The sequence below is a fragment of the Rattus rattus genome, chromosome 2, assembly GCF_011064425.1.
Source record: "Rattus rattus isolate New Zealand chromosome 2, Rrattus_CSIRO_v1, whole genome shotgun sequence".
NCBI lineage: Eukaryota > Metazoa > Chordata > Mammalia > Rodentia > Muridae > Rattus > Rattus rattus.
The window spans coordinates 133,968,934-133,994,297 of record NC_046155.1 but is presented as its reverse complement, the minus strand read 5'-3'; the positions used below and the strand labels follow the sequence as shown (position 1 = coordinate 133,994,297).

At 44.9% G+C, this 25,364-nt stretch overlaps 1 protein-coding gene and 1 non-coding gene across 2 annotated transcripts in view; one reads left to right on the top strand and one right to left on the bottom strand.

Moving 5' to 3' along the window:
• Positions 1-24,772, bottom strand: part of Lrrk1 (leucine rich repeat kinase 1) — a 126,049-nt gene extending 101,277 nt beyond the window's left edge. The window contains exon 1 of the mRNA XM_032893448.1: positions 24,568-24,772. Coding sequence (XP_032749339.1) covers positions 24,568-24,664 — 97 coding nt within the window. The 5' untranslated portion in view covers positions 24,665-24,772. The remainder of the gene's footprint in view (positions 1-24,567) is intronic.
• On the top strand, positions 8,655-8,780 carry LOC116895074. The gene has a single exon (XR_004387243.1). It is a non-coding gene; the product is annotated as a small nucleolar RNA SNORA40 (small nucleolar RNA).
• Positions 24,773-25,364: the final 592 nt, after the last annotated feature.

The window sequence follows — 25,364 nt, the reverse complement described above, 5'->3', positions numbered from 1 at the left end:
CACACCACACGCACACACCCACACACCACACACACACACACACACACACACACACACACACACACACACACACACACACACACAGGAGGCCATGTACATGAACATGCTCATCACTGCGTGTTCTGATGCCTGTGACAACTGAAATATGTGACTGTGGACCATTCCATCACACAGTGTGCACGGAGCAGACAAGACGACCATTTCTCAAGGTGGTCGTTCTTCTGTGGATGAATCTCAGGTGATCTCTGTAAAACTCTCTTCTCTAATTTCGAGTTACTTCTCTGTTATGACTAAGTGTCAATGCTTCTTTGGAGTACGCTTTTCCAGTTAATACAGTCAGTTTCCTAACAGAAGCCAACTTCTTTACTACAAAGGTAGGCCCAAACGAAGGAATTAAAAAACAAACACACACAAAAAACACAAAAAACAAAAGGAAACAGCAAGACAAGACACCAAGGCGCTTCCTGTAACGTCTGCTGAGAACTCTGCTAGGTAAAACATGGAGTAACAGAAGTGCAGCTGTCAGAATGGGGTTCAAGCCCCAGGTTTGCCTCTTACAGCTTCCCAGGGGCTGGCAAGCATTTAGGGTCTTCGAATCTCCCCCTTTTTTAGAATGAAACCCATGAACAATTGGGCCACGTATTCCTTATAAGTCAATAAAAAGAACAGATGTGTGCACAAAGGGGCACAGGCCCCTTCTCCCGCTCTTGTCCCTGTGAGGTAGTTTTGTGTGTTTGCATTTCCTCAAAGGAAGGGTTCCTTCCTTCTCTCCCCATCCTTTCCCTGCTGGCCAACATTCTCCTCTGTCCAGAACCCACCACAGATGGGACTCCCCAAAAGGACAGTCATGGACTTTCCCTCTTGGCTTCCTTCTCCTTCCTCTGTCTGCACGTGGTCTGACCCAGATCCTGTCGCCTTGGGAGAGTGTCTGTCCCTGAGACCAGGCCCCAGTCATTCGCTGCTGCAGGTGTAGAGCGATTTGTCCTCACACAGCCCCACCGAAAGCTTCGTCAGCATTCTCTGCTGGCTGCGGCAGTGCTTCTCAACCGGTGGGTTGTGACCCCTTTGTGGGGGTCAAATGAGGTGGCCTAAGCCCGTCGGAAAACACAGACATTTACATTACAATTCATAACAGTAGCAAAATTACTGAACAACAAAAATAAATTTATGGTTGGTGGTCACCACAACCTAAGAACTGTATTAAAGGGTCACAGATTTAAGACGGTTGAGAACCAACTACATTTGGACATACATGTGTCCTGGCCCAGGGTCACAGGATTCTCCCAGTGAAGGGCTAGAATGATCTACTTGGGGCCTTTCTGGAATTTCCTTTCCAAGAACAGCTTCACTGCCTCCCAAATCCCCATTTCCCCTCTGTTCCTCAAATCAGGCTGTTTCAGAATATTGTTTATTGGACTCACGTCAGATAAAAAATCTGCACGATTTCAAGGTAATATTCTGGGGATTTCCAGTTCACACAAGGATCTGAAACTTAAGCATATTCTTAGGAGTACACGGCTGCAGACATATAAAAGGAAGGAGACCCCGAGAGAGCTCCAGAGAGGAACAGAAGAGAGGGGTCACCAAGCCACACACACACTCGATCCCACCCCTCCCCCGTCATTGCTCCCACCCCTCCCCCTGCAATTAGCGCTCCTCCTGGGGCCCCTGGCATGCTTCTATTACCTCCTTTCTTTAGCAACCAAAGCAGAGGGACTGGTAGAGCCTGGCTATCTCAGAGGCTCTGTGGTCAGGGTCAAGAGAGTGAAGGTGTGGGCAGTGTTGAGCACATTGCCTGACCCTTGCTGGACTCTGTAGAATGCAGTGCCATTGTCATTACCTAAAGTGGGAATTTTAGGTTAGAAAACTTCGAAAGAAACTGTGAAGTCTGAGGTTCTTATATTCTCTAGCCTCCTGGGACCAGGCGATGACAGTTCAATGGATAAATTGGTGGTTTTTGGTGTTTAACTTGGAGTCAGATTGAGTCAACAAACAGGTCCCGCATAGCACAAGACGGTGCTGAGGAGCAGAAGATAGATTAAGCTCCCTAAATGTTCACTCCAGACAGGTCTGTGTGAGCCTCCGCACAGACAGGCACTGCCTGGCACACTGCTGAAACTCAACAAACATCCGTGCCTGCTGTGTCAGCACGTGCCTGTGATCCCGGCACCTAGAAGGCTGAGATAGGAAGACTGTGACTTCAAGTCTGCTCTGGGAGGTGGCATAAGATGCAGTCCTGCCCCCACCCATGGGAAAAAGGCCCCGCCAAGGGAAAACAACAACCACTTCTCCAAACATGCTAAAGGCAGAAACAGAACACCCCAACCACTTATGTGGACAGTGTCCTTCTCTTAAAATTGCTGCTTAAGGTTACCAAAGAAAATCAACACCAGGAAGAAAGACAAAGGAACTACAGATCAGTGAAAAAAATGTAACAAAATGGCACCAGTATACCTTTTTTATAATGTGTTTGAGTAATTTTTTATTGTCTATATATGTATGTATATGTCTGCATACCTGCATATACACACATATATCCATATATATATGATACACACACACACACATACACACACACACACACACACACAGACACACACACACACACACACACACACACACACACATACACAGATCCTACCACATGTGGCCAGAAGGGAGCAGTTGTTCCGCAGAAACAGGAGTCAGAGGTGGATGTGAGCCACCTACTGTGTGCTGGGAAGAGAACCCCGGTCCTTTGGAAGAAGTGCAAGTGCTCTCAATTGCTCAGCCATTTCCCTAGTCCGAGAGGAAAGCTTTACCACCCATAATTACTTTCAACCTGAATGGATTAACATTTCCAGTCAAAAAGTAGAGAAAGTCCCAAGTAGGAAAAAATAGGCTATGCTGTGCTGCCCGTGGGAGCCACACACAGACCGAAAGTGAAAGGACAAAAACATTCCTTGTGATCGGGGACTAAAAGGAGACGTTCACTGTCAGAGCGGAGGCATAGAGCAGGAAGGGCCAGAGCAGGTGGAGGACAGCACAGAGCAAGGTCCTCTGAATCAACTGAGCAAGGCTCACGTGAGCTCACCGAGGCCGGAGCAGCAGGCACAGGGCCGACACGGGTCTGCACCAGGTCCTCTGACTTCCAGCTTGGTACCCCTGTGGGACTCCTGAGTGTGTGTACAAGGGTCTCTGACTCTCCTGCTTGCTCTTGGTTGCCCTTTTCTCCTACATGTCCTTGGATATGAAAGCTTCTCTCCATCTTATTATACTTAATTTGTCTGTTTGGTTGTTATCTCATGGAAGCCTGCTCTTCTCTAATGAGACAGAGGGGGGGGGGTCTGGATGGAAAGGGATGTGGTGGTGGGGAACTGGGAGGAGTAAAAGGAGGGGAAACTGTAATCAGGATAGATCGTATGAGAAAAGAGCCTGTTTTCAACAAAAAGGGGACAATAAAGAAATGTCCTTATATTAGACAAAGCAGAATGTTAGTAAAAATGTGTCCTAAGAAATGAAGAAGGTCATTATACAATGATCAAACGGTCAATTTAAGAGGACTTAATAGCTATATGCTCCTCTACACATATACATACACATACACACACATATACATATGCATGTATCTAACATCACAAGTACAAACGGAAGAGAAAAATAACTAAGAACATAACAATAGTCACCATATTTGCCACCCTAGTTTCTACTATGAATGATTAAGACAGAAAATCAAAAGGGAGACCATGGACTTGAACAGCATCAGGCCGAATGGAGCAAACAGGTCCATGCAAAGCTGTCATCTGACAAGCGGGACCATGTCCTTCTCAGGTGCAGGTGGACATTATCCAGAACAAAGCATACGGTAGGCTGAAACGAAGGCTTAACACATCCAGGAAGACTGGAACCACACCAAGTATGGTGAGACAGCTCAGTCCCAGGAGCACATACTACTCTTGCAGGGGACCTGAGTTTGTTCCCAGTACCCATGTTGGGTGGCCCAGAACTGCCTGGGACTCCAAACCCTCTGGCCTCCACAGGCTCTGGATTCATGTGCACATACATGTGTGTGCACACGTGCATACTTAACAACAATAAAAATAAATCTTAGAAATAAACAAGAATAAATTGTGCATAAATGAGTGAACAGGCAGAGTGAGATTGTAATAGTAACAACAACAGCAACAGTAACAACAACAGCAACAGCAACAGCAACAACAACAACAACAACAACAACAACAACAACAATTCCCCAAAGAAAATCCTAGGACTAGATGTCCACAGGAGTGAATTTTATCAAGGTGGAAGAATTGGTGACAATACTTCCCAAACTATCCCAAACATTGAAGGGGATGGGAAAATTTCAAATTCATTTTATGAGACTAGTCTACCAGGATCATATAAGGACATTGTAAGAAAAAGAAAAGTGCAGGAGCTCACTGTCCCGTCATCTTGGAACTAGCACTGCCCTCAACCTCCACAGAGAACGGTGGTTAATGCCAAGACTCACGACTGGTCAAAGCTCTGCAAATAAGTAACGAGTAGCCAGACTTAAATGCGACACTTGTCTCTCCCCTCCTAAGGCTCAGGATACTGGGTTAGAAAGAATGGATGGTGGGGAAGAGGGATCTAAATGTCACCTTGCAAGCATGACATGGCTGTGGAACTCGAGAAACTGCAATTGTCTCCATAGGGTCTGCAGAAGACTGAGGCCTGAAACATTTGGTCACAGATGGGGCAGGAATTCACAGGTCCCCTTGCTCAGGGAAGCAAAGGCCAGAAGCAGGCTGTTAAAAGAGAGGAACTCATTGTTTCTCATGATGATGTCACAGGTGAATCACTCAAAACTCAGTGACTAGTTTCACACCTGTGGGGTGGCCCTGGTTAAGCCCAGAGGGTCACCCAGCAATAATGCAAACAAGGGATTCCTTCCAACAAGGGATGGAAGTAGGTTGGAACCTGGCGAGAGGAAGGACGCCAACAGAGCGGGAAGAGGATAAGAGAGAGTAACAGATGACTAGAATATTAAATGCATTTATATATAATATGTATATAATTATCTACGTATAAAGTTGTCAAAGAATAAATTAATAAAAAGGGGAAATACAGGTCAATAAACGGGGTGAATGTTAGGTGCAAACATCCTCAACCAAATACTTGCAAACTAAAGTTCAACAGCACATAAAAAGATCATACACCATGACTAAGTGGGGGTGAGATTTTTTTCCTTGGGTGCAAGAGTGACTGAACATATGCCAAACAATGACTGTGACACACGTTAACAGATCATCTCAGTGGACACATCTAAACCATCAGTAGTCAATGTAGTTTGTGACAAAAAAAAAAAAAAAAAACAACAAAAACTGTCAACAAGGTATAGACACAAAGGTTCTCAACACAATAAAGTCCATACATGGTAGGGTCACAATTTTCATCATGGTGAATCATTAAAGCTAATAAAAGGTCGTCCAGAAGTGAAAGGATACAAGATAACATACAAGAATCCCCAGCATTTCTACACAATAACATGGAAAATCAGAAAATTAATCCAAAAAACACTCCCATTTACACAGAAATACTCAGTAACAAATTTAACCAAGATGTTGCATAACAAAATCTTTTCTGGGGAGATACAAAACAAAAATCTACTTACCCCAGAGAGGGACCCTGTGACAGACTGAAGTACGGCTATTACCAAAGTCCAACTTGGTGAACCACTGAGTTTTATTGGGGTTACTTACAGGAACATAGGTGAAGGGTTATTTATAGGAGGAGATATAGGAGGAAAAATGGCTCAAAAACAGTTGCATCGTCAAAGCCCACCCCAGCATGAGTGATGGCTTACAAAATTTGGGAACCTGGAGCTCACTGCACAGCCTGCGGGCAGCTCAATGGGTTGGAGAGTGTGCTTTTCAGGGGCCTCAGTTTGTCTTAACCTCTTCCAGGTAACTCAGTTGGTTTCTGTTTCTTCCAGACTACTGCTTTGGTCTCAGGGTCTTTGCAGCTCAGCTTCCTTCTATCTATAGGAGACTCTCAGCCTTTTATTATTTATTCTTAAAGTGAGGGGGCCTAGTGAATTTGGTCGGTTTCAGGGACTTCCTGAAAGTGTTTTGAGTTGTGTAATTTACTGCTTAAGGACTTTTCCTGCAGTCTGAAATGTCTCAATGTCAGAGATACCTGTCACATAACAGAAGGAATCAAAAGACCTACTGCAAATTGGACGAAAGAAATCAAAGATTCAAATAAGTGGAATGGTATGCCATATTGTTAGAGTGGAAGAATTAATACTGTAAAAATTTCTAGACTATTCAAAGTGTTTTTCCAATTCAATGCAACTTCTTTCAAAATCCAGCAGAATTTGATACAAGAATAGAAAACAAAACAAAGCAACAGCAACAACAAAACCTCCTAAAGCAAACTGGAACCACAACTCCACAAATGGCTAAAAGTATGAAAGACAAAACAGAAAACACCACACATGCTGTTTAAAAAACTACACAACAAAGCTGCAGTAATCAAAACAGTATGTGTCCATCATTCACATAGACAGACAGGAGAAACCGTGTAGAGAGCCCAGGAGAAAACCCACACATATACAATCAGCTAATTTCTGAGAAAGCACCCGGAGTGCACAGAGACAGGATAATCCCTTTAAGAGTGCATGTTGGGAAAACTGAATATGCAATTATAAAGAGAGTGAGGATGGCTGTTTACATTACGTAATATCTCAAATTCAACTTGACATAGATTAAAGACTTAAAGGTCAGACCTGAAACTCTCGGGAGAGGCATGGGGAAAAGCCTGGGCATTTATAGTCAGTGATAACACAGACAAGTTGGAAAGACAGATGAGACAAGTGTAGAAATTAATGGGAGGGTCGAACTTCAGTACAGCATCGCCTGTGTTTCTGTCTTGTCTGATCTTGTTGGAGGAAGTGTGTCATCCTGAGAGGTAGACTATGTGGTTTCAAAACCCTATGTTAGACCCAGTTCTCTCTGTGTTTCTGGACCAGGATGTGACTCTCAGCTATTTCTCCAATACCACGCCTGCCTGCCTGCAGCCATTTTCTCTGCCACGATATTCCTTGAATGATGATGATGATGATGATGATGATGATGGTGATGATGATGGACTAAGTCTCTGAAACTGTAAGCACCCCCCTGACACACCGAAATGTTTTCTTTTATAAGAGTTGTCATGGTCATGGTGTATTTTCACAGCAATAGAACAGTGACTAAGACACTAATCGTCAGAGCAAATTCTCTGTCTCAAAAAAAAGCACATATTTTCCATAAAGTCCATAATCACAATCAACTTAATTTAGCTATTGTTCTTGTTTCTATCATCAAACACCCACAATTTAAGGGAGAAAGGGCTTACAGTTTGGAGGGATGCAACCCATCATTGTGGGGAGGGCATGGTAGCAGGACCATAAAGTGGCTGCTACCATTGTGTCCGTCTTAGGAAACAGAAAGCAGATAGCGATTGCAGTCACCACAGTGGCCCACTTCCTCCAGAGAGACACCATCTCCTAATGGTTCTACAACCTTCCAAGCAAATCTATAAACTGGGGCCAAGTGGTTAAATAGTCTTCAGGGGACCCTTTACATTCAAAGTACAATACAACTATTAGTTGTAAAATTATACTAGTCATTTTTTACTGAAAAATCTAAGGAAAGGGGAATAAACTTACAACCTCGTCATGTTAGATAGTAAACTTTCTCATCAAATATCTGTAAAGCTGGGAACACACTCCATCCATGGATATGATTGGTATTTGTCTCCATAGAGTGATACATATAGGTTTCCAATGTTTATTGACACCCCCCCAATGTGGGTGAATTTAAAGTAATTCCTCACTCTTGATTTCCTTTCATGTAAAAACCACAAGGCCATCTCCACATTGTTTTGCAAGTGTTCTTTCCAGATGAAGAAAGTTAGCTCTCTGCTAATGTGTAGAACCAGTGTGTTCTAACAGTTTTTACACAGAAAAGTGCTCTGAATCTAATCAGTTCTAACTGTACAGAGTACTTATTTTTCTCTATGATGCCTAGGTTTTGTGTTATGCTTTGAGAAAAAGGCATCATTTCAAAATCATTTTAATTTGGTAACTTTCCTAGACTTCAGTTAGCTTAATCTTACACCTGCTTATTTGATTCCTCTAAGATCGACTTTTGTGAAGAATTGAGGAAACAACATAGTGTCCTATGCTACTACCAAACAAACCCAGCAAAGCAAAAGTAGTGTGCATCCTGACCCACTTCAGAGCTGGTCTTTGATTCCTGTCTTTCTCTGGTCCTCTGTTTCCTGTATTTCTCTGGTCCTCTGGTTCTTGTCTTCCTCTGGTCCTCTGGTTCCTGTCTTCCTCTGGTCCTCTGGTTTTTGTCTTTCTCTGGTCCTCTGGTTCCTGTCTTTCTCTGGTCCTTCCTTTCTAGGTTCCAATGCATCTCATGGTATCATTGTAGCAAACTATATGAGTTCTCTCCTCTTCATCCCAATCCTTCACCATTTTAATTTTTCTGGCAATTTATTCTCATGGTTTTATTTTTTGAGATAAAATTTAGTATATATTTTTTCATGCCCCACAAAGAAGGCCTGTTTATATTTTAATTGCTCTTGCCCTGAATTGCAACACCAATTTATAGGGAACTTGACAATATTAAAAGAATAATGACAACACTTGTGTGTGTTTGTTGAATTGGTGGACAAATACAAAAGGAGACACGGATGCAAAGATAAATCTTCCATGACCCAGTACTCATTATTCAGTATAATTTTTGATACATTGAATAAAGAATATGTTTTAAAGAGTGAATTAATTGTATCAAGTTGAAGGAATATGATTTGAAAAGGGATCAATGATATTAAGCCATCCTAAGTATGATAATATTTGATTGATTTAAATAGTCTTCATGTACAGAGTTTAAATCTTTCTTTGGTAAGCTCTTTTATTTATTTTAATTTTATATTTGGAAATTTGTTTAGTGATGCAGGTTTTTAAAAACCAGACCTTTTTCTTTCTTTCCTTTTATCTCATGAACATTTCAGTTTCTGTGCTCTTGTGGAATTTGACAGGGCATCCTATGTGTTAACAAGACACACTGTCTTCAGGAGGGTTGCTTCAAAACACATTAAGAAAGGGTCAAAGGCTCCTTGAATTGATGAGCAAGGAGTATAAAGGGAGGACTCCAGTAGGGTATCTAACCCACTCATCCACTGTCTGACTCGACACCAGAAGTGCATACTGAACAAATGCTGGGTTCTGGGGCACAGCTTAGTCATAGGGCACACTTGATGTGCTGTGCTCAAGGTCCTACATTTGTTAATTTTTCACACAGCAAATTGGGGGAAAAAACCAGTTTGGGAACAAACACTATAGTCTGGCCTATAGGAAATGGGCAAGACCAAATATTGTTGAAGTTTGGAGGCAATAGAACACACATTCTTAGAGGCAATTTGGCAACCTCTGTCTGATTTTGGAAAGCATATGCCCTTTGTCACAACATTTTGGAATTGTTGTATATATAGTCTCATTAACATGCAAACATAAAGTTAGAATTATTTCCTATAGTAAATATTAGGAATAGCTCAATGTCTGCTGACAAAAGATTGCCTATATAAAATGTGGTACATCTATTCTGTAGAATACTATACAGTTGTCAAAGAGAATACACATATACAAATATATTAAAGAAACAGGTGAATCCAGACAAACATTTACAATTAACCATATTCTGTATAAAAGAAGAAAATAAGAATCTACATCTGTTTTACTTGTTTGCCTAAAAGCAAATTCTGGAAGAAGGAAAACTAAGAATTAAAGACAAACAAGTAAGTTATGAAGTATTATCAGGCAGTGCCTAGTGGTGCTTTGGTCAGTGATGGCCGACATTGCCAATGGGGGGCCATGAGATGATGTAGCTTAAGAAGCCCTGTGGAGCTGTGTTAACGCTGATGGTAACACATTGCTCACATGTCTGTGGTGATGCAGGCATGGATGAACCTCCTGCAAAGCATAGGACAGCATCATGCTTGGTAACGGGAAAGATGAGGGGCTGCTTCATATACCTACAGCCCTGTCTACTACATCCTTACAGTACACTCATGTCTACACAAAACCTATGTAAACGATTTGCTTTATCAGCAGCAGCCCTGTAGGTCTCATGTTTATTGTGTTAATGTCTCACATATATGTGTGGAATATATAAACATACATTTAAATTTATGTAGAAAAATATAATTCTGTATATCTATATATATGCATGCTCTCTACTATACACCTATGTATGCTCTCTCTATATATAGATGTATTCTCTATCTATCTATCTATCTATCTATCTATATATATATATATATATATCTATATCTATATATATACATGGAGAGAGATACCATCAATCTACATATGTATTCAGCTACAGCATGTGTGTATGTCTGCGTAGGAACAAAATTGCCTAGCAGGCATTTCTCAAATGTGTGGCAGTCCTGAGGGAATCTAGACCATGTTGTAAAGGAAAAACACAAAGCCATGTGCTCTTTCTTCCCTCCACATCTTCACAGATCCACACCCTCAAGTTACAACAACAAAAGCAAGTCCAGCTGACTTTCACCAACATCAATTTGGTCGTCCACCTTCCTAAGTTGAGAGTAAGGATGCAGCACAGGCCAAGGTCAGGGTTTTAGGGTGCGGCTGCCTGAGATAGACCAACCCTAGCCTGTGGTTGTCATAGTAGTTTCCCAGTACAGACTTCCTTCCTTAGAGTAAATACTGGATGGATGGCAGTAATGTGCATGCTGTTTGTCTGTCTGTCTGTTTCTTTGTCTCTATCGCTATGTGTCTGTTTCTCTCTGTGTTTCTATTTTTCTATCTCCATCTCTCTATGTATCCCTGATTTTCCCTCTGTCTCTGTCTCTCTATCTCTCTGTGGCTCTGTGTCTGTCTTTTTGTCTCTCTCTATGGCTCTGTGTCTCTGTCTCTCTGTGTCTCTATCTCTCAGTCTCTCTGTCTCTCAGTCTCTCTGTCTGTCTATCTGTCTGTCTGTCTGTCTGTCTTCTGTCTCTCTCTCTCTCTTTCTCTCTCTCTCTCTCTCTCACAAACACACATACATACACACACACACTGATTATTAAACTGAAGCACACTCCAAGATTCCTTAGTAACCACAAATATCCCAAGAATTCCCCGGCTCTGCTCTCAAGGCCTGAAGCCTGCCACCCTGACTCAGAGCCTTCCTTCTGGATCTTTCTATGACCTGCATCCAGGGTGAACCGCCCGAGGCTGCACATTTGAGACAACATCCCTTGCAAACAAATGAGAGCAAAAAAGGCCAAGGAGGAAGAAAAATGGTGCTTCTTTCTCCTTAGGGATTTGTTTAAGGAATAAAAAACAAGAGAAAGGAATGTCATCTTAGGTCCAATTTAGAAAAAGAAACCTCAGATAGCTTGTCTTGGCAACTTCCTAAAGACACCATGTATCTAATTAAATTTGTAGAAATTATTATGGCAGGTAACAAAGACAGGGAGTTTTAGTTTTCCTGGGATTTTGGGGGATGAGAGAATGCAAGCTTATTTTATGAGGCGGCAAGCTTCAAAAGGAAAAGATAAGTGTCATCAATCTCCTCAAGTATTACTATTATCTTAGATTCTGAGGTGGTTCACACCTTTAATTACAGCATTGGGAAGCCAGAAGCGGGCAGATCTCTGTGAGTTGCCACCCTGTCTCAAAAATAAATAAATAAATAAATAAATAAATAGATAGATAAATAAATAAATAAATACATGAATAGCCAAAGCAAAAGAATTCACATTTTCCTAACAACCTGAGTTCAACCCTCAGGACCCACAGGGTGGAAGTTGAGAATGGACTTGGACAAGTTGTTGTCTAACCTCCAAATACTCCATGGCACACGTATCCATACTCATACACAGGATAATACATTTGATCAAAAAGATTTAAATGAAATTATCTAAGACTGCCATGGCATCCTATTAGCATAAGAAGAGGACTGGAGGTCATGGCACATGGGTTAGGGAAGGCTAGGAGTGCTCTGAGGCTGCCCAGGCTGTACACAGAAGCAGAAGAAATGAGGGCAGGTGACCTAGGGACCCCAGTGAGGCCACAGAGGGACGCCTGTGGCTTAGTCCAGCCTGTGCCAGGCAGCAGGAATGAAGACATCTGTCCCGTTTGTAAAGAATTAGAGTAGGAAGCAAGACTCACACACCTGGTAGATGCTTCTGCTCAGGAGACATGTTCTGGGAGTGCCCCACAGGGAGTCTACTGTAGTCTCCTTGTCTCCTTCCTGCAGGCTGTTGGGACTGATGGTCAGTGCACAGAAATCCATGGGGAATCTCAAACACAGGAACCCAACCAGATAGCCACAACACTTGAGGAAGACCAGAGATGAACCAAACTACTAGAAAAGTTGGTATTCAGCCCAGGCAGACCTGACAGTACAGTCAGCCCTTGGGCCTGAGTTCACATGGAGACATGAGCAGCTGATGGGGATAGTGTCTGTGCAGGGCAGGGTCTGGCTGGAGCTCAGTGTATGAATTTCTTGGTATAGCCTGTTGTTACTGCTCCAGATAGGGTGGGGGAAGTGTAAGCTGGTCACTGAAATGAGGGAGTTCTGGGCTCTTATGGTAAAAGTTGCTGTCAGCAAATGTCCCCCCATCCCAGGGGACAGGCTGAGTCAGCACTTGAACTTCCCCACACAGTGTCTCAGGGCCAGCTCTCCAGCATCTCAGAGGCCTATCTCTATCCAGAACCACTGTTAGAAAAACAAACAAAAACAACAAAACAAAACCAGAGAAGCCTGACAGTAGAGAAGCAGGTATGGTACAGAGTGGAAGTGACCGCTGGAGGGGACCGCTGAGATCTGGAAGGTCAGGCAGACGCTCAGCAGCCAAGACAAGGAAGCAGAGACAAGCAGGAAAGAGACACGGAGGGTGCCATCTCCATATGTGCTCAAGATGAGGCCAGGATTGCCCTTCCACACCAACATCTGCAGGTACTCACCCTGTTTTATAAAATGACGAAGCTCGTGCACGTGCCCCTAAGGACAGGCACCCACAGATTACACATGACACTTAGCACTATGGAAGCCTAAGCTAACAAGTGCTCTATGGGAAGACTGAGGTCTCAAAGCAGTGTACACAGAGGTCTTTTTTTTCCACACATATTTTTGATACTCCGTTGAATGCACAGGTGGAACTGTGGATCAATAAGAAGTGGGCTCTTTTTATCAATATAAATCTATAATAAAAAATTTAAAAAGTGGGGGTGTAGGGGCAGCTCAGTGATAAAGAGTTCTAGCTGCTCTTACAGAGGATCTGGTGCCCTCTCCTGTCCTCTCGAGGGCACCAGATTGCACATGGTACACAGACACACATGCAGACAAGACACATATACATAAAATTAAATAAACAGATTCTCAAAAAAAATCAAATAAAAATTTAAAGGAATTCAAGGAGTATCTCACCTAAGAATGTAACTAAATCAGTAAGAGTAATTTCCAAATTGAATAAGACAAGCTCTCAGAAATGGCAGCACACTAGGCAAGAAATTGGAGAAGGAAGTGGGAAATGTAGGAAAAGAAAGAAGAATGTAAAATGTAAAGAATGGGGAGAGAGAAAAGCCAAGTCAGTTCTGTTAAAAGAACAATGAAATAACATCCTAAGGAAAGACAGACTGGCCAAAATTGAGACACAGAAGCCAAGGGGTGGGAAAAAGGGAGGTGGGAGGAAGGGGTGCGCGCACAAGACACCATGAGCAGCAGCTGGAACAAGACAGAGCATGCACCAAAGAATAAAAGATAAATAAAGGGGTTGGGGATTTAGCTCAGTGGTAGAGCGCTTGCCTAGGAAGCGAAAGGCCCTGGGTTCGGTCCCCAGCTCCAAAAAAAAAGAACCAACCAAAAAAAAAAAAAATGGGGAAAAATGAGGAGTTGGGGATTTGGCTCAAGAGCACTTAAAAAGCAAGCGCAAGGCCCTGGGTTCGGTCCCCAGCTCCGAAAAAAAAAAAAAAGAAAGAAAGAAAAAAGAAAAATGAGACTTCTTAGAGAGGCCCTTAGTTTCAGCTCCCAGATAGGGAAAGGACAACCTGGACCCTGAAGGCCTTGTCAGGTAAGAAAGCAAGGTCCCTATTTGACAGATGGTTTATGCCAAATACAGAGGAAGCAACCCAAAGAGGAACAACTTAGCTCACAGTGATACTGAGAGGTAAAGCCCTCATTGGTTGCCCGTGAAGGGTAAACAGGAGTTGACTCATGCTGGAACAAACGGGGAAGAGCGGTGCGTCAGTCCTGACGTTCCCCCACAGCTGTAACCAAAGGAACCACAGGTTCCTGGTGGACAGAGAAGATGCTCATCTAAAGATGTCTTTCTGCTCATCGCTGAAGAAGGAAAGGGTCAACCGGGAGCTGACTTCAATTCACTGCATAGTCCAGATGACCTTGAACTTCTAGTCTTCCTGCCTTTGACTCCTGAGTGTTGGGTTATGGGTGTTTGTCCTCACACCCGGTTTCATGAGGAACTGGGGATCAAAGGCAGGACTTCCCACCACTAGGTGTGAACTGGAAAACCCATCAAGACCTTAGTAATGAGTAGCGAGTTGACACCAGTTAAAATCTCTGGGGAAAAATATCTAAATATCAAAGAGAGACGCCAGACAGTCTTTGACTCCTGAGACAAAGTAGGAGGGACAGGCACAGACCACCTGGCGCTCTTGCCTACAAATCTCCCTGACTCTATCCAGCTCTCCAGGTCCAAAGCAACCACGGGGAAGAGGAGAACGTGTCAGGCCACATATAAGAGTGCAAAGCCAAGATCCAGACAGTGGGAACTGCCAAAGGTCGTGTGGCTTTATCAGCAAGGAAACTGCATGAGAACGGAAATGAGGGAGAAAACAGAAAGAGTCTTGGACAGTGTTGATCCACAGGACACAATGATCCAGCCAGCTGAACCGGAGAACGACACTTAAAAGGAGTAAACAGACAACGAGGCACACATGAGTATTGATTAGATAATATTAATGGATTCTTTACATGTTTAAAGCATGCATATGATGCGCTGTGAATGCTCTTAGACTTCTGAAGGTGTACATCTGTGTGTAAGTCCCAGTCATCTGGAGAGAGGTGGAGGGACATTCGTGGATCAAGACGGGCCAAGTGTAAATTAGCTGAAGCCATGTGGCAGACGCAATGGAGTTTATTATATTAGTCTCTTTCACTTTGTGATGTGCTCAAAACTTCCACAACATACACACATACACACACACACACACACACACACACACACACACACACACAATTAAAGGAAGATAGAGCATAAAGTGTCGCACAGGCTAAAGGTTTATGGATGAGAAAGCCATCACTGTGAATTCAAACCTAAGGAAGTATGGCTCCTCTTGTCCAAATACTAGCCAGGCCCAACTCTGCTTAGCTGCTGAGATAAGATGAGAACAGAAAGTGTCAGGGCAGTATGCAGTAGACAGGGCCTGTGGTTTCTGAGCTTAAAAAATAACAAGGGGAAGCAAGCATCTGTCAGTTCCTTGGAAGAAGAGGAAACTAGAAGACAGGCAGGGGGTTGGGAAAATGGGAGGCAAGGTTTTTGTTGTATTTTCTTTTAAGACATTTGAATTTTATGTCTAGAGTAACAAAAACATTTGTAGGTATGCTGAGGTCACTATGCTAAAACATTGGAAAACTATGTAGACAAAATCAAAACAAGAAACAGAAGGTCGGGGCTGGAGAGATGGCTCAGCGGTTTAGAGCACCAGCTGCTCTTCCAGAGGTCCCAAGTTCAATTCCCAGCACCCACATAGTGGCTCACAACTATCTGTAATGGGATCTGATGCCCTCTTCTGGTGTGCATGAAGACAATGTACTCATATATACTCATATAAATAAACAAATCCTTAAAAAGTAGACGGTCTAAGCACACCTATAAATAAAGAGAAGCAATGGTTAAAAACAATCTGCTTTTAAAAAAAAGTCCAAATAGCAACGTCATACATGCCTAAGTAGGCAAAATATTATACGCATCTTTCCTTAGAGAATGTAAAAGGCACAGTCAGCCCTTGGCATCTGCAGGGATTGGGTCCAGGCTCTTCTGGATGGCAAAACACACATATGTGACAGCCTTTATGCCAAGTGTCATACAGTATTTACATAGAGCCCATGCACGTCCTCCTGTATACTTTAAATCTTCTGAAAATGACTTACGGTAATTAAAAATAAATACCGTATAAAAAGTTGTCGTATTAAAGATAGCCACCAACTTTCTGCCCTTTCTCCTGGGTGGAAATGAAGCCTATTTCCTATGAAGGCTCGATCTGACCTTGCTTTTTGGCTTGTTTAACTGGTGGGAGATGGCCAAAGTGATACCTGCCCCAGTTCTGGACTCGAGCCTTCTGAAAGCCTAGATGCTTCTATCGCTGAACTCCAGAACTTTCAACCGCAGACTGTGAAGACTGGGGCTGTGTGACCGGGTGACAACTGTGCATGTTAAAGAGGACGAAGTCACACAGAGAGGCATTGGGGGAGCAAACACATGGGTAAAGCAAGAAGAAACACTCAGCTGAGCCCCTGCCCCAGACAAACCTAGGCAATCACGGAGTGTATATTGTTATCAGGGTGATTAGTTCTTGCTTGATGTGATTCCTCCCTGGATTCTAAGCATTGGGAAGACATTTCTGGTTTCCTAAGCCAGGTTTGTACCTGGCTTTGACATACGGTGCATACATTCTCAAAAGTATGAGGGCTAGGCACATCATTCTCTGTTGTTTTTAGTATGTTCAACACATGACAGTCAACCAGGAACATCTGAGAGCTGATGCCATCTACTCGTGTGTTTTAAATGAAAATCTCAGTGCCAAATATGGATGGCTTCCCTACAAGTTACTGGTCAGGGAGCTTCTACGGGTACCTGAAACAACACAGGTTCTTACCATTGCTCCTGGGCACCCATCGTAACTACACGGTAGGAACCCACAGCTGGAGACACCAACACATTTTGGCTTCAGGATGCAAAGAAATGAGTCTTGAACCTACCAGGAAACTCTTTCTGACGAGTAGCTTTCCCGGTGTTGGAAGGCACTGTGTGGGCTGCTGGGGAGAAAAGCCGTCCATGCTCCTACTCATAGCTGGACCTTCCTTCACTCTACAGTACTAACCTACCAGGCAAGGCTTACCCTTTGGTACAACAGCAATATGACTGTTTCTGGGGGTAACCAACTGTCTTAGTCAGGGTTTCTATTCCTGCACAAACATCACGACCAAGAAGCAAGTTGTGGAGGAAAGGGTTTATTCAGCTTACACGTCCACATTGCTGTTCATCACCAAAGGAAGTCAGGACTGAACTCAGTCAGGTCAGGAAGCAGGAGCTGATGCAGAGGCCATGGAAGGAGGTTACTTACTGACTTGCTTCCCCTGGCTTGCTCAGCTTGCTTTATTATAGAACCCAGAACTACCAGCCCAGGGACGGCACCACCCACAATGGGCTGGGTTCTCCCTCCTTGATCACTAATTGAGAAAATGCCTTACAGCTGGATCTCTTGGATTTCCTCAAGGGAGCATTTCCTCAAGGGAGGCTCCTTTCTCTGTGATAACTCCAGCTTGTCAAGTTGATACACAAAACCAGCCAGTACATCAACCTTTCTCCTGATTGGATTCGAGGCCTGTTCCATAGGGGGAATTCAAGCTCGGTACTGTAACATAAATTCTCTCACTAGGAAGGTCACACACCCACGGGGAGACCATATCGGTGTTGTTTTGTTGGGTGGTTGTGTTGTCAAACTGCCTTCTACATATGTCTGATTATATCATAGATTGTGCTGCTCCCAGTCTTGTCCGGGAAACCTAGGGCACTCATACGGTAGTGCGTGTCACCCAGTGCAGTCATGTTACTGCTCAAAGTGCTGAGAATGAGTAACCGTGAGTGGTCAGTGGTGGCTGGGACATCTATATCAACCCCGCACTGCAGGTTGATGTCTATATGCAGAAGAGGGCTGGCATAAGTTAAGGTGAGGCCCGCAATTGGACAGCGAGAAAGTGGGGCGGGGCACAGAGTTTGGTAAGGGGAGAGAGGAGAAAAAAAGAGTACCAAGATGGAGGCAGAGAAGGACGACCCAGATCTGTGTGGCCTTAAATGGCCACAGGTAGTTATGAATATTTCTTAGGGGATGAATTTCTATAGGTCAATTTATCTTATCTAGGTTTATATCATTATCAATTGGCTCTGAGTTTATTGTGTGGACGTTTTGCGGAATGTAAATTTACTGAGACAAATTGCTGAGATAAATCTGATTGTTAAGTGATAAGCTTCTGGAGTTTTGATTTGGTCAGGCTGGCGTGGGTTGTGACTATAACCACAGGGGGCGAGAGAGCCTCGAGATACGAGGTCTCTGTATGAAACCGGTGTGGCAGCGACCCGCCTGGGGAACTGGGTGGATGGAGAGTTGTTGCTGGGCTCAGACAGCAGCATGGGATAGAGATTAGGAGCTTAGTGGGTGAGAAGCTTTTGTGATTGAGATGAAAATACCCTGCCGATGCCACATGGCTCGACGATGCTGGCTAGCGAGGGTTTGTGGTAATTATTTTTAATATTTACCGTAACCCTGTAGAAAGTGGGGTGGGAAGAATGTAAGACTCAGAAGATGGGAAAAGTACTTCAGGAGAGAGCACACAATTAGGGGCCTTCCTAGGATTCATTGTAGATGCATTGATTTTAAATAATTTAACATTTGAAAGATAAAAAAACCAAAGAAAACATTACAATAATTGGTGCTAAAATAAAATAACATCCCATTAGAGTTCCCTGGGGAACTCAAGAAAATACCACACTTGTAACACAGGGTCAGGATGTAAGAACAGGACAACGAGGGATGGGGATGAGTTTTTGGATGAGCATAAATGACAAGCCTGGAGTTAGAGCTTGTACTTGCTATTCTAGTACTTGGGATGCTAAGACAGGAGAATTTCCATGAGTTCTAGGCCAGCCTGAGTTTCAGAGTGACTTCCAGGCTGTCCCGAGGTACAGAGTGAGAGCCTCTGAATAAATAATCAAACAACAAAAACGAGTGTCAAAATGAAGTGACACGCGTACTTAACCAAGAGGAGTCCCAGGGAAACAGACAAAAGGGGGAGGAAGCAGAGGAGAAAGGGAATATCAAAGGCATTTCCAAGCCTGAAAGGAAGACACACTAGGCCCATACACTGCCAATAATCACGATGAGAAAGGACCCTCCCCGAGCTGTCTGTCAGTTCAAAATACTGAGCCCGCAGATACCCACAGCCATTGGACGGAGGTCGGGAGCTCTTATGGAAGATTTGGGGGGAGGATAGGAACCTCACAGGAAGACCAACAGAGTCAACTAACTTGGAGCTCTGAGACCAAGCCATCACACACAGGCCGGAACAGGCCCCTGGCACATATGTAGCAGACGTGCAGCTCGGTCTCCATGGGGGCCCCAACAACTGGAGCAGGGGCTCTCTCCAAAGCCTCTGTGGTGTCTGTTCCCCAACAGGGCTGTCTCGTATGGCCTCAGCGGCAGAGGGCGTCTAATGTGGCAGAGGATATGGGGGGGGGAGCACCCGCTCAGAGGGGAAGGAGAGGGGTGGGGGAGGGTCTCTGTAAGGGGGTAGGGGGAGGAAGCAGCGTTTGGGGTGCAAATAAATAAACAAATAAATATTTTTTAAAAATACCGATACTGCTGGAAATGTTCTATGTGGTCAACAGAGGAAAAGAGGGAGCCGGTGCAGAGGGACAGCGAGAGACAGCATACATCAAAGAACTCGAACAGGCTCTTCCAAACCCAGAAGGCAGGTGGGGCAGGCGGGTCCCCAGGGGAGGGGAAGGCACCTCCCAGAACACAATTCCATGGGTGTCTCCTGCAAAGCCTTCCTTTAGAACCTTCTTGCTGGGGCACTCTAATCAAACAGGCTGAAGTAAGAATTCAGGAGGAAGCTGGGTAGAGGAGCAAAGAAAGGGCAGGAGGCGAACACCAGGGTCTCACAGGATGAAGCCAGGGTTGAGTCTCCAAGCAGGAGCCCTAGCAATGGGGACATGTCTTGACAGCAGGCAAAACGAGAGTCTAGAACAGTGGTTCTCAACCTGTGAGTCACCAACCCTTTGAGGCTGAATGACCTTTCACAGGGGTTGCCAAAGACCATCAGAAAGCACAGACATTTACCTTACAATTCATAACAGTAGCAAAATTACAGTCATGAAGTAGCAACAAAGTCGATTTTATGATCCGGCATCACCATAACCTGAGGCACTGTATTAAACGGCCACAGCAGGAGGAAGGCTGAGAACGGTGGCTCTAGAGACACTTCACCAAGGGAATGACAAAAAAACAGGATTGTACTATTATGCCCATGCCCAGGAGGAGCAGACTGTGACATCCCTCAGGGAAAAACGCTGCATGTTTAATGTGCGAGACTGTCGGGGCCGGGAATACAGCTATGGGATAGCATATACCACCTGAGAATGCCTGAGGTCCTGGGTAAGCTTCTAGGACCACAACAAAGACAACTGAGTATAAAACATGTCAAGCAAGATGAATGTGCATGTGTGTGTGTGTGTGTGCGTGCGTGCGTGCGTGTGAGAGACATGGTTCAGAAATTAGGAAGTACATTCAGCTAACAGTGGTCAGTCCTATACAAGATGAGAAGCATCACCAGGTGATGCCTCTCCCTGTATTATTTCATTCTCTTGCAAGAATGCAGGAATTACATACAGATATCTGTTTTCTTTATCTTTGAAGCGGTAGTTGAGCCTAAGAGAATGTTCTCTGCCCACTGTGGGTAAGCCTGTTTGCCTTTTCTGTTGGAGTCCAGAGGCACTGCTGATGTCTGCTCAGAGGCAGGAGCAATTGCTCACTAATGCTGTTTGAGCCTGTCAGCTGAGGCAGGAGTAGGCACCCTGAGGACCCTGCCCTGCCACCTCCCACCCAGCACCACTAACCCCCATGGGTGTGGGCGACCGGCAACCCCCACTTATCTCTGTGCGTGCTCACAGATCTTAAGTCCAGGCTAGTTTCTGGCAGGGCATCCCTCAGCGTCATTCTTGCCATTTTGTGTCCAAATTCCAACCTCAAAATTGTCACCATCGCACAATCCTGTATTTACAACAACAAGACCACAGCTCTGGGGGCCTTTAAATGCCTCCGAGTCTTTCAAATGTTCAGTGTCTCAGAAGTCAACTATTTTCCTTTTGGCTCTCCTGCAAGGGCCAGCTAAATGATTTTAAGACACACTTGGCAACGCACCCTTGGATCCTGAATGGTGGATGAGGGCCCAGAAGGTCCAACTTTAGTAGAAACTGGAAAAGCGAACTGAAATCCAAAACCATTCATATTTCCGAAACACAGCGTCTAAGTAAACTACTGTGTGGTTCTTTCCACAACATCAGAGCTCAGGGACAGCATATGGCTTGAGAAGTATGCTCCCTTTGTATGACGTCAACAAATGTCATTCAGCAGCTAGCATGACGGTCAAATAGAATCTGGACAGATTGCAGGAAAGGGTGCTCTGGATGGTGAACGATGGATGGAGAGAGAGGCTGAAGGACTCCAGCTTACAAGGGGGTCATGTCCTGAAGAGCTTACTGTGAATGGGAAATGTCTCACAGACGCTGAGGAACAGCCCACTGAGCGATACAGCCTTGTGGAAAGTCAATTATTTGACCTGAAACTCTGCTGCCCACTGATAGCTGATGCTCTCCGCTGCTTCCCCGTGTTCCCAGAGAGAACTGGATCAGAAACCAAAGGCCCACTGGGGGTGGGGGGAGTCAGAATGCTAAGCATGGTTCTCACAAAATGGTACCACAGAATCTCAATGTGACAGCCACCCCTTCAAGTTTAGGTTTATATGTTACAAGATGAGGGATCCATTGCTGGAGGGTCGAAGGGTTTCATTTTTCAGGAAAACGGCTTCTAGTTGTGGCCGAGTCTGACTCACATGGGTCGGGAATCCAAGCAGGGCCATGGAACTTCCTGTCATTCTGCGCAGGAATCTCTGTGCTCACAGGGCCAAGGACGGCTAGACTGGACACCTCTGCTGGCTGCTGAATTCGTGACAAACGCCTTGGGCCCAGGCACACACGGAGCCCGTTCTGCCCAGCCACACAGGTAGTGGGAGTGGAGTGGGGAGGTGGGGGTGGGGGAGTGAGACAGTGGGGATCAAGTGCAGATTAGGGAAGAGGGGAGGTCTGAGGCTTTGAGTAAGCCACCAGCTCTGATTCTGGCCACTCAGAAAGGGGAAAGGGCCTGTAGGAGCCCTCCTTAGCCCCCACACAGGCAGGGGTGGGAGCTGTTCTTTCCTTGCACCCAGGAAGCCACAGGCTAAGGATTGGTCCACAGACAGCCTGAGGTGAGAAGGAGGTTAAGCACTGTGGGAGCAGAATGTGTTATGAGGACTGCACCTGGAAGACTTGGCCTAAGAAGGAATCAGCAGGGAGAGCCAGGTTTTGGCTTTTAGCAGCGGGGGGCATTTAGTTCCCAAAGGAAGGACTGAAGGGATTTGAATTGCCCTACTGGGCAGAACTAGTTAACAGCAGGATAGAATCCAGAGCATCCACTTCCTAGGAAAACCTCAAATCACTGGCTTGCTAGTCAGTTCCCTATAGCCCGAAGTGAGGCCCCGATCTCAGATTAAGGTAAATGTTACAAGTCTCACTTAGCCCAGGGTCGCATAGCTGGGCTCTGCTTTGTAGGAATGAAGTGTAGCTGAGCAAACCGCCACCTGCATGGACTGACCATGACCCAGCAGACCACCTACCAGCCCACTTAGTAAGACACCACCTACTTGACCCCCGACGTGCTTCCTGTAGAGGCTCAGGGTGCCCCTGTACTCTGGTTGGAGAGGGTGGCTCCACTCACCTGTCTAGTCCATGCACCCCACACATCCCAGCAAGTGCAACTGCACACGGATAGAAGCATACAGGCTAACGTGTTAGAGGCATTTCCTATTACAATCTATTTCCTGGAAGGCATGATGCTAAGTCCCCACTTGGGCAAACGATGTGGTTATAGTACCATGACAGATAATTAATGCGTATTTTTAAAAGCCAAAGGAGGAGGAGGAAGAGAAGAAGAGGAAGAAGGGAGAGGTGGGGAAGAGGAAGAGGAGGAGAGGGAGGAGGAAGAGGAAGAGGAGGGGGAGAAAGAAGAGGAGGAGGAGGGAGGAAGAAGAGGGGGAGGAAGAAGAGGAGGAGGAAAGGGAGGAAGAAGAGGAGGAGGGGGAGGAAGAAGAGGAGGAGGGGGAGGAAGAAGAGATTTCAAACAGCTATGTAACAACCTGGGATTTGAAGCCCCTCTGGGATGTTCCATCTTCTTTGGTTCATGCTGGGTCTGGCAGTTAACGGTGCTTTAAGAGGTAGGTAGCTGTGTCACATCTTTCAGGGACAAGGGCAGGACCCTCACACAAAGATGGGTCCCTTCCAGCACCTCCCCATACCCTCAGCTGTGTAGGAAAGGCTGAATTATCTGGAAGTTTCCTAGCTGATGTACTTTCTCCCGGTGCCTCACCTTAACTGGTAGAGCAGGTTTTTCCACTCTAGCTGGTCTGGGCATAGAAAAGAACGTGTCATGTTTGGCAAAGGAATTTGTTCTGGATTCTAGCAGCTCTGGCCTAGCAGAGGTAAGGGCTGGCTGCCTGCTCCTCCTGCCAATCATCTGAAATGCACGAGTCTCTCTAAGATGGCTCCTCCACCTTCTCAGAGCCCCCCTCTGACATCCTCATGAGACTCACGGTGATGCCGCAGTTTGCTCTGTGCTTGCAAATCTATGAGCTGTGAACCCATCCTAAACACATACAAGTCAAGCTAGGTAGGGGCTGTGCAAAAACGCAGGACACCCATGAATGCTAGGCATAAGATACCATTTCCAAAGAACCCTGGAGTTTAAACTATGTGTTCAGTTAAAGTGTGAGCCTTTTTCTTCAAAACCACTCATGCCAGTATCAAGAACTTGGCCATCTTGAAACATGTTTTATTCTATACAGGGGTCACCTAAGGCTATTGGGAAACAGATTTTCACATCACGATTCATAACAGTAGCAAAATTACAGTTACGAAGCAGCAACAAAAATAATTTCATGGTCGGGGGGGTCATCACAGCATGAGGAACTGTATTAAAGGGTTGAAGCTTGAGGATGGTTGAGAACCACTGCTGTAGTGTGAAACTCAAGTCCTTAACCACAGAGAAACAGACTAAAGGAGCAGGTACAACACTGCCTGTGATGCTGTTGGCGCAGGGAGATGCTAGGTGAACCTCTTTTTTATAACTTCTCTTTTTCTCTTCTCAGTATTTCTTTGGTAAGCAAGTATTTTTATAGTGTAAAAACAAAAAGGGATCCTCGGTTTTTTGAAAAAAAATCCCGTAACTTATATGATGTTAAAATCTCTGAAAGCATAATAAATTTTGTACATGACCTCTCAGTTTTAGGAATTTAAGTGAGAATCCCAAGATATGGAAAAAGCACCAAATAATCCTAATTTTATTTTCTTTGGTTGAAAATACCTGTTCTTAGGGAGCCTAAGCTCCTTATAGACCAAGCACAGCACAGTCCCTGTGGACTTACCACTTACCATTATGGGTCTCCATGGCAGGCCCTGGACACACAACTGATCCTTCTGTCCCCACACACCAGTACATACTGGGTGGTCGCTGTGACACGCCAGCCATCAACCCTCCAGGCAGCAGATCTCCAAAGGAAAGTCTTGCTGTTGTCACCACAACTGCCACTGTGCAGATGGGTTAAGGCACGGACACCTCCTGCTCATGGTGCCGCAGACACACGTTCGTCCTGGTGGAGAAAGACATTGAGTTAGAAGGCTTTCAAACTCAAGTCCTCTCTTGCAAGCCCTTGTAGGTATTCCCCACTGTCATTGGCTTCCCCCCTTCTCTGCACTTTTCTCCATAGTCCACATGTCTGAAAGGACAATGACCCCTCCCATCCCACCTTGACACTGGGGCCAGATCTTGTTTCTATGAAAACAAACTAAAAGCTGTCACTGAGCTTCACCGGCTGTGCCCATCTGCCGTTCACTCCACACTTAACCGCTGTCTCTTGCACTGTCTCTGCCAGGCCCTGTATGGAACCCTGATGCTGCCCAAACAGCAAAATTGAGGCTCCTGTTGGCAGGATTAACACTTCAGGTGGGGTAGGGTGGGCACACGGCTGCTCACGGTGCAAGGCCATCCCTTGCTCAGGACTGATACCTATGGTTGCTCCAAGTGACAGCCAGACCATGGCCCCAAAGAGAAGGAGTCTAGGAGTTGTTACTGGTTATGACATCAAATGAATCCTGTAAACATTGCCTCTCTCTGAGGGGACATTTGACCATATCTAGAGATATTTTGGGTTGTCACAACTTGGGGGAGG